Source organism: Oncorhynchus mykiss, chromosome 5 (genome assembly GCF_013265735.2).
Source record: "Oncorhynchus mykiss isolate Arlee chromosome 5, USDA_OmykA_1.1, whole genome shotgun sequence".
Classification (NCBI taxonomy): Eukaryota; Metazoa; Chordata; class Actinopteri; order Salmoniformes; family Salmonidae; genus Oncorhynchus; species Oncorhynchus mykiss.
In genome coordinates this window covers 11,433,342-11,443,679 of record NC_048569.1, presented here as the reverse complement: position 1 = coordinate 11,443,679, position 10,338 = coordinate 11,433,342, and the positions used below count along the sequence as shown (strand labels likewise).

Below are 10,338 nucleotides of genomic sequence, written 5' to 3'. Positions count from 1 at the left end.
CTCCTTCCTTCTCTGTCTCTCTCGCTCATCCCAACCTAACACACTTCTCCTCCCTCTCTTTCGCCCCCTGCCTCTCTTTCGCCCCCCCTCTATCCCTTCCTCTCTCCATCACTACCTCTCTTTCGCTATCCCTCCCTCTCTCTATCCCTCCCTCTCTCCCTATTCATTGCCCTGTCTACTGGTTTCTCATTCTAACATAGCACAGTGTATATAATATGAACACGTGTCCTGATTATTACCACAATATATTTTGATTCCTAACCCATGTATTCTGATTATTACCACAATGTATCCTGATTCTTACCCCCATGTATCCTGATTCCTACCCACAAATTCTACCCCCATGTATCCTGAATCCTACCCCCATGTATCCTGATTCTTACCCCCATGTATCCTGAATCCTACCCCCATGTATCCTGATTCTTACCCCCATGTATCCTGATTCTTACCCCCATGTATCCTGATTCTTACCCCCATGTAGCCTGATTCTTACCCCCATGTATCCTGAATCATACCCCCATGTATCCTGATTCCTACCCCTATGTATCCTGAATCCTACCCCCATGTATCCATATTCCGACCCCCATGTATCCTGAGCCCTACTCAATGTATCCTGATTCCTACCCACAAATTCTACCCCCATGTATCTTCATTCCTACCCCCATGTATCCATATTCCTGACCCGCATGTATCCTGCTTCCTACCCCCATGTATCCTGCTTCCTACCCCCATGTATCCTGAATCCTACCCCCATGTATCCTGAATCCTACCCCCATGTATCCTGCTTCCTACCCCCATGTATCCTGCTTGCTACCCCCATGTATCCTGAATCCTACCCCCATGTATCCTGAATCCTACCCCCATGTATGCTGCTTCCTACCCCCATGTATCCTGAATCCTACCCCCATGTATCCTGCCTCCTACCCCCATGTATCCTGCTTCCTACCCCCATGTATCCTGAATCCTACCCCCATGTATCCTGATTCCTACCCCCATGTATCCTGCTTCCTACCCCCATGTATCCTGCTTCCTACCTCCATATATCTTGATTCCTACCCCTATGTATCTTGAATCCTACCCCCATGTATCTTGATTCCTACCCCCATGTATCCTGCTTCCTATCCCCATGTATCCTGATTCCTACCCACAAATCCTACCCCCATGTATCCATATTCCGACCCCCATGTATTCTGCTTCCTACCCCCATGTATCCTGATTCCTACTCCCATGTCTCTTGATTCCTACCAGCATGTATCTTGATTCCCCCCCTATCTCTAACCCTGCTTTTCTATCTCCATCCTTGCTCTCTCTCACTCTCTCTCTCTCTGGGCAGACAGCATTTGCTCTGTGTTGTTTATGTTGTGTACAGTTGGGGCCGGTATTGCTCTTCACCCTCACGCCCATAATAGTACCCTACCATATTCCTCTCCCCGGCAGCCACGATGTTGCCATGGCTCCAGGTTACAAAATGCTCTGTAATACGTTTTAATAATATATATAATATGTATTTATTTTGAATATAATACAGTGTTTATTTATCAGAGTACAGCGCTGTGACTTCCAAGGTATCTTTGAAGCACCTTTTAAATGATTCAGTTATGTCGCTGGTGCATTTTTAAAATCAAGACTTTCAGGTAATTAAACCCTCAAGGGTTCTGTATAAAATGTTTTACGTGAGGTTTATGTCCCTTATTGGGCTTGAGGGACCAGTAGCACAGATATCAAAACATTTTAATCAAAGAATGTTTCAGTGTGATTCCCAAATGGTTTTGTGACACCACCAGAGGAGAACGTCCTCTGGGCATTAGTTTATGAAAACTTTGAAAATGACAAATCTAGGTTGGGGTAATATAATCCTTAGCCTAACAGAAATATGCTGGGAACAAGAAATAGTCAACATGGAACATCCCAAGTGTTATTGTCACTGGAGTAACCTGTTACAGACTAGAGAACACGAGGACCTCGTCTTCACCCTGATTCTATGCTGCCCCTTTTCTTATATCTAGAATACCAGTCAAAAGTTTGGACACACCTACTCATTCAAGAGTTTTTCTTTATTTTAACAATTTTATACATTGTAGAATAATAGTGAAGACATCAAAACTATGAAATAACATATATGGAATCATGTAGTAACCATAAAGTGTTTAACAAATCAAAATATATTTTGCATTTGAGATTCTTCAAAATAGTCACCCTTTGTCTGATGACAGCTTTGCACACTCTTGGCATTCTCTCAACCAGCTTCATGAGGAATGCTTTTCCAAGAGTCTTGAAGGAGTTCCCACATATGCTGAGCACTTGTTGGCTGATTTTCCTTCACTCTGCGGTACAACTCATCCCAACCCATGTCAATTGGGTTGAGGTCGGATGATTGTGGAGGTCAGGTCATCTAATGAAGCACTCCATCACTCTCCTTCTTGGTCAAATAGCCCTTACACCTTCTGGAGGTGCGTTGGGTCATTGTCCTGTTGAAAAATACATGATAGTCCCACTAAGTGCAAACCAGATGGGATGGCGTATCGCTGCAGAATGCTGTGGTAGCGATGCTGGTTAAGTGTGCCTTGAATTTTTTTATTTTTTATTTTTTATTTTACCTTTATTTAACCAGGCAAGTCAGTTAAGAACAAATTCTTATTTTCAATGACGGCCTGGGAACAGTGGGTTAACTGCCTGTTCAGGGGCAGAACGACAGATTTGTACCTTGTCAGCTCGGGGGTTTGAACTCACAACTTGTCAAGATTGAGGGAAAGAGGAATGGAGCAAATTCTAAATAAATCACTGACAGTGTCACCAGCAAAGCACCTCCACACCATCTCACCTCCATGCTTCACGTTGGGAATCATACATGCGTAGATCATCCATTCATCTACTCTGTGTCTCACAAAGACATGGCGGTTGGAACCAAAAATCTCAAAATCGTACTCATCAGACGGAAGGACAGATTTCCATCGTCTCATGTTCATTGCTCGTGTTTCTTGGCCCAAGCAAGTCTCTTCTTATTATTGGTGTCCATTAGTAGTGGTTTCTTTGCAGCAATTTGACCATGAAGGCCTGATTCACGCAGTCTCCTCTGAACAGTTGATGTTGAGATGTGTCTCTGTGAAGCATTTATTTGGGCTGCAATAACTCAAATGAGTTTATCCTCTGCAGCAGAGGTAAGTCTGGATCTTCCTTTCCTGTGGCGGTCCTCAGGAGAGCTAGTTTCATCATAGCGCTTGATGGATTTTGCCACTGCACTTGAAAAACGTTCAAAGTTTTTGAAATGTTCTGGATTGACTGACCTTAATTTCTTAAAATAATGATGGACTGTCATTTCTCTTTGCTTATTTGAGCTGTTCTTGCCATAATATGTAGTTGGTCTTTTACCAAATAGGGCTATCTTCTGTATACCACCCCTACCTTATCACAACACAACTGATTGGCTCAAACGCATTAAGAAGGAAATAAATTCCATAAATGAACTTTTAACAAGGTATACCTGTTAATTGAAATGCATTCCAGGTGACTACCACATGAAGCTGGTTGAGAGAATGCCAAGAGTGTGCAAAGCTATCATCAAGTCAAAGAATCTAAAATGTATTTTGATTTGAAGAACATAAAATGTATTTTGATTCGTTAAACACTTTTTGGTTACTACATGTTACCATATGTGTTATTTCATAGTTTTGACGTCTTTACTATTATTCTACAATGTAGAAACCCTTCAAACCCTTGAATGAGTAGGTGTGTCAAAACGTTTGACTGGTACTGTATATATAAATACATGCATTCCGAAAGTGTTACGAACCCTTCAGATTTTCCACATTTTGTTACGTTACAGCCTTATTCTAAAATTGATTAAATACATGTTTTTCCTCATCAACCTACACACAATACCCCAGAATGACAAAGTGGAAACGGGTTATTTGAGATGTTTCTACAACTTGATTGGAGTCTACCTGTGGTAAATTAAATGGATTGGACATGATTTGGAAAGGCACACATCTGTCTATATAAGGAACCACAGTTGACTCTACAGAGTAAAACCCAAGCCATGAGATCGAAGGAATTTTCCGTAGAGCTCCGAGACAGGATTATGTCGAGGCACAGAACTGGGGAAGGGTACCAAAACATTTCTGCAGCATTGAAGGTCCCGAAGAACACAATGGCCTCCATCATTCTTAAATGGAAGAAGTTTGGAACCACCAAGACTCTACCGAGACCTGGCCACCCGGCCAAACTTAGCAAGAACACAATGGTCACTCTGACAGAGTTCCTCTGTGGAGATGGGAGAACCTTCCAAATGGACAACCATCTCTGCAGCACTCCACTAATCAGGCCTTTATGGTAGAGTGGCCAGACGGAAGCCACTCCTCAGTAAAAGGCACATGACAGACCGCTTGGAGTTTGCCAAAGGTCATCTACAGGACTCTCAGACCATGAGAAACAAGATTCTCTGATGTGATTATACCAACATTGAACTCTTTAGCCTGAATGCCAAGCATCACTTCTGGAGGAAACCAGGCACTGCTCATCACCTTGCCAATCACATCCCTACGGTGAAGCACAGTGGTGGCAGCATCATGCTGTGGGGATGTTTTTCAGCGGCAGGGACTGAGAGACTTGTCAAGATTGAGGGAAAGAGGAATGGAGCAAAGTACAGAGAGAACTTTGATGAAAACCTGTTCCAGAGTGCTCAGGACCTCAGACTGGGGCGAAGGTTCACCTTCCAACAGAACAATGACCCTAAGCACACAGCCAAGACAACGCAGGAGTGGTTTCACAACAAGTCTCTGAATGTCCTTGAGTGGCCCAGCCAGAGCCTGGACTTGACCCGGATCGAACATCTCTGGAGAGACCTGAAAATAGCTGTGCAGCGACGCTCCCCATCCAACCTGACAGAGCTTGAGAGGATCTGCAGAGAAGAAAGGGAGAATCTACCCAAATACAGGTGTGCCAAGCTTGTAGCGTCATATCCAAGAAGACTCGAGGCTGTAATCGCTGCCAAAGGTGCTTCAACAAAGTACTGAGTAAAGGGTCTGAATACTTATGTAAATGTGAAATATCAGTTGTTTTTTTATACATTTGCAAAAATGACAAAAATCGTTGTTTACTTTGTCATTGTGCGGTATTGTGTGTAGATTGATGAGGGAAAAAATAATTTAATCCATGCAATTTTGGGAATTTGGGAAATGTATGGGAATTTTGGAGATTCAGTGATTGAATGTCTCTGTCCTGTGCCATCACAGGTCAACCCAGATTAAGACGTACTCATGGGACAACGCCCAGGTAATCCTGGCGGGGAACAAGGCTGACATGGAGGAGGAGAGAGTGGTGTCAGTGGATAGTGGTCGAATGCTGGCCGAACAGCTTGGTGAGTGGACAACTTCGCTGTCAATCATATCCTCCTCAAATCAGTACTCTCAGAAAGGGACAAACCCTGGCTGGAGAAATAGGTTTGACTCAAATATGTTGGGTAAGTGTCATGTTGATATCAGTGGATGATTTATTAGAATGTCCAAGCTGGCATGTCTAATTTTGTAGAAATGTAAGATTTAGTCTGCATCAATTTAATGTAGTATTTGATGGTAAACTTTTAATGATAACATTACAAACTTTTTACTGGGTTATTTGAGAAGGGTCCAAAAAAGTAATCTGAGTGTGCAAAAAAAGTGATCTGGAAGGTCCAAAAAACGAATTTCAAGAAAGGGATCTAGTACACATCCCAAAACCTAGTCCGGAAGTCTAAGGAAGTTATCCTGGGGTTCAAGGAAGTAATCTGGGGTACTCCAACACATTTCCTGGTGGTGCAATTCCATAAAATATTTTACATTTATTGAAAACAGTAACTCCCCTTAATGTACTCTGAGCATTTCATTACTTAAGGACCAAGATTTTCTTTTCAAAATATCTTCTGAATTTTCCTAATTGTATTGTTGTTAATGGTTTTCATCAAACAGCGTCGATAGGTTCAATATACTGTAGGTCACGCAAAAGTGTATGTGGTGTTTAGCTTTTCTGATGCAGAATGATAATGGGTTTATGAGACAGCCTGAGCACACCTCTGCCATGTATTATTAATTAGAGCCTTCAATAGGCTCCTCTATTGCTCGGCCATAATTAAACACTTCTAATTGGCTGACACCAACACACTCCAGAACAGCGCCGCACTCAGCCTCTTTCTTATTGGTGGAAAGAGCACAGAAGGGTAAGAAATCTGTGAAGCAATATAATAATACATGTCTAAATATTTTCGAAAAAGGTCACTGAATATACACGCACACACACACAAAAATGCACGCACACAGAGACGCACGCAGAAACAAAACCCTGATATCTCCCTTCTCTGCCTGACCCTTTCTATCTCTTAGGGTTTGAGTTCTTCGAGACGAGTGCCAAGGACAATGTCAACGTAAAACAAACATTTGAGCGTCTCGTCGACCTCATATGCGACAAGATGTCCGACAGTTTAGAGACTGACCCGTCTGTCACCACAGGAACGTCCAATGCTAGGCTAACTGACAACCCTCCTCCCTTGCAGCAGCCCAACTGCGGTTGTTAACCAGGAAAATGACAACAATCTAAGACGTATGAGATTGCCAAAATATTGTATTATCCCTTAGGTAGATCTGTAATACCTTAAAGTGTATTATTCTTCATATCTGACTTCTGATGTGCCTAGTACATTTTTTCAGATTTTTTTTATGTTTCAAATTGTCTGACACATATGTTGTACGTTCACAAAACTGAAAAATAGACATGTACAGTAATGCCATGTCAGTATGCGATGACCATGAATCACTAATGCCACGTCAGTCGGTACATTTATCTATTTATTTATATAAAACAGAAATACAGGATCTTCTATATACTATATTAACCAGAGAAAATAGTGTGTTGTTTATGGAATGCTCTGTCAATGACATGATGATCTGTGTATGGTTAAGTTGCCAGTTCCCTCTTGCATATCCTGTATTTCTTCCCTCCCACTATTCCTACTGTGTGTGTGTGTGTGTGTGTGTGTGTGTGTGTGTGTGTGTCTGTGTGTGTGTGTGTGTCACTTTTAAGCATTGAACGTTACCGTAAAAAAGTATTACCTACCTTACGAAAGTGATGCCTTTCAGTTAGTTGTTTGTATATTGTTTCATATTTTTTCCATCGCCACACTAGCTGTGAAACCCATGTGATTATCTGTGGTTAGAATGGACCAATGTGATTATCTGAGGTTAGAATGAACCAATGTGATTATCCGAGGTTAGAATGAACCAATGTGATTATCTGTGGTTAGAACCAATGTGTTTATCTGTGGTTAGAACCAATGTATTTATCTGTGGTTAGACAGATGCATGGCTTTATTCTCAGGATATTAATAAAGTAGTTTGTTCAGTGACTGTGGATTAGCTGCCATAGTATAACAGTTGTCTAATACTAACATGTACAGTACTATATTGTAGGATAGGTAGGTAGTCATGATAATAATGCCAGTGTGGTATTTAACAGTTTACTTCATTAAATAAGTGGTACATTTAATGTGGCTGTAAAGTGGTATGATTACTAACCCGATGACTGTTGTTTGAAAACAGTATGCATCTGTGAGTGCAGAGAACAGTTTCTCAATGTTATATCTATGTACAAGCAATGGTCTGTGCAATACTGCCAACTGGTCAGTCATCTGGAGTAACTAAGACCTAATCATTTCTGCAGTGCGGAATCCATTGTAGGTCATTCTCAGTTGTCAGCCGTACGTTTCAGTCTGGGTTTACGGATGTCCTCAAATGGGTTCCGTACTGCAGTGCTAGGTCCAGTGCTGCGACTGTTAATGAAATGGTCCTAAATTAACAGCAGAAAGCTCATAATAATGCCAGTTCCTGGAACAATACAGATTGAGAGACATTGTGAGACATACAGAGAGCCCAAGGAGAGGTCCCAGACAACTATTTCAGGGATGTGAGTCACGGCATCAATATTTCAAAAGTCTGACCTGACTTGACTACAGGATTATGAATAAGGAGCCACTTCCATAATTCATACCATCTCATTCTCTGGACTTCACCTCAAATACTTTTTATTAGAGACACTCCTTCTGACATTATTCACCATTCATTTACTGTACTTGCAGTAATGTTTTACTTCTGTTTTCGACTCTGTTACTTTTCTATTGTTATAGAAAAGTTCCCTTGAAGAAACCAGAGACAGTTATCCCCACGTGCCAATGTGCTATAAAACAAATAGAAAGGAAGCTGTTTTTAGGTGTTGTTAGATTATTTTGTGAAAAAGGGTATGTTACTATTAGCTAGACCAAGTGTCATGCCAAATAGTGTCTTGTAGAAAATGCTGCAATCGATTGTTGCACTTGTGAAAACGAACTGCCTCCGAATCGTTGCATTTTCAGTAGCAAACAATTTTCAGCAGCACACTTGCATGAAATTTTGCAAGTTCTATTTATATATATCTATATCGGTATACTTATTGTATTGTATTTGTGCACCTTCAGGTCTCGTCTTGAGGTGCAATGGGCCAATAAGTGCAATATTTTAAAAGCCTGTTTCTCTGTGAATAGCCATCAGTCTGTGCCATGCATAACTGTTAGGATTGAATTCCTTTTTACGAGTGGTGTGTGAGTAGGGGTTCAATGGGCCAGGGGCGTAGTGGAAAGTCTCCTACTTTTGTAGCGGAAAACGTAAGACGAGTCCTAATAGTGGAACAAGAGAAAGCAAGTTCCGATGTCTTCCCAACTGAACCCCAGTGGGCATGATTGTGACGTGTGATAGTGAGAAAATGCAGCCTGTCAGAAAGCCAAGTCATTTTCTCACAATGTCAACACTGTTATCTAAAGACGGGAAACGTCTCTAGATGGTTCCGCTGCCAAGACAGTTGTCGACAAAGTGGTAGAGAGAATGCTGTACGTGTGAATGAGAGAGAATTCTATGTGTGATTGGCTGCCTCCCCTTGTACATTCATCCACCTCCTTGATGAAATATATACTATTTGTTGTTTTATAGACTTCAGCATGTGTACAGCTTTATATTGTGTTTTCTGGTGCAGTAACAACAGCCCTCTTAGTATGCGGGTCCCAAGATATTGAAGTGTTGTCTGTTCAGCTTCTGTGAAACATTGAGACAGAGATGAAGCCTTACTACGGTATATGCAGTATGGACAGAAACAAGACAAACTGGTTAATAACAGGTCACTTTAGCCTTTGTTATTGAATAAGTCATAAACGGCATTGTCATTCCATTCATAACACACACAAAAAGAGAAACAGCGTACTTCTCTGTATACCAGGGGCTCTAATGATAACACACTAATGATCAAATGTTGACCCCCTTGACCCCTCTTAGGTTAATTGGCACTCTACTATGTACAGTACGGTGTCCTTGACAGCAGGTCACTTTCCCTTCACCTTTTTGAAACAATTGTTTGTAGTGCGCTGCTCCTCGGTCTGGCATTTTCTGCTTTGTGAACGTGGAGAAGCCAGTTCAGAGATCCTAGCCTGCCCTATTCTGGCGTCGCATCTGTTCAAGCGTAACGCCAGCTGCTCACCTCACCAATATTCTCTGGGACCTTTCCTCCATGTAGCCTAACACAATTAGAATTCAAGCGGTGAACAAACCCTCAAAAGCCTCTCACAAATTCACCATGCAACTGCTAAATGTCGTTTTCTCCTGCTGTTCTTTCACACGTTCTCAACATGTCTGTACTGTAGCTGGGAGTGTTTGAATCGGACTCTTCGGCTGTAGAGACACACTGGTAGTAATAAAACGTGTCAATGGCGTGTCTGGTAAAAAAGAAAGAAGTCAAGTGGTTTCTTTGAATTCTTGATTTGTATAATAGCTATCCTGTAACAGAAAATGTTTGCTGTATCTCTTTTGAGTCTTCAGATGGACCTAAACTGATAATACATAATTGTACTATTATAGTGACCTACAGTATTATATTTTCCTTGTATGAACTACTCATGAGCTGGATATTTACTTTTATGTGTATGTGACATGATGTATTACACAGGTGTTTTCAAGATGACAATAAAAATATACCAATTGTATTCTTGTGTATTTTTTTTGGGGGGGGGGGCAGTTTGTTACAATTTCAATGGTTTCAAGATTGGGGGAAATAAAAATGTATGGCATACCCAGATGGTTTCTTTGTCTAACTGGCACGGTAAGTCTGCCATCTGCTGGAGAAAGAAGTAAGAAAGCAATGTACCTACACCATATTATTGCCAATTTAGTTTCATAGTTATTAGACCATTTTAATTGGTAATGGTCCTTACAATTTCAGCCTTTGCCCTTCTTGTAATCATATTACTACATACTATTGTCATCTGAGTTAAGTTATCTGTTATTTTTCATGGTC

At 41.3% G+C, this 10,338-nt stretch overlaps 1 protein-coding gene across 1 annotated transcript in view; it reads left to right on the top strand.

Moving 5' to 3' along the window:
• The window catches only part of LOC110523189 (ras-related protein Rab-3C), a 64,549-nt gene extending 54,522 nt beyond the window's left edge, over nucleotides 1-10,027 (top strand). The window contains exons 4-5 of the mRNA XM_021601665.2: nucleotides 5,232-5,356; nucleotides 6,354-10,027. Of these exons, the coding sequence (XP_021457340.1) occupies nucleotides 5,232-5,356; nucleotides 6,354-6,544 (316 nt within the window). The 3' untranslated portion in view covers nucleotides 6,545-10,027. The remainder of the gene's footprint in view (nucleotides 1-5,231; nucleotides 5,357-6,353) is intronic.
• The last annotated feature ends 311 nt before the right edge of the window (nucleotides 10,028-10,338 follow it).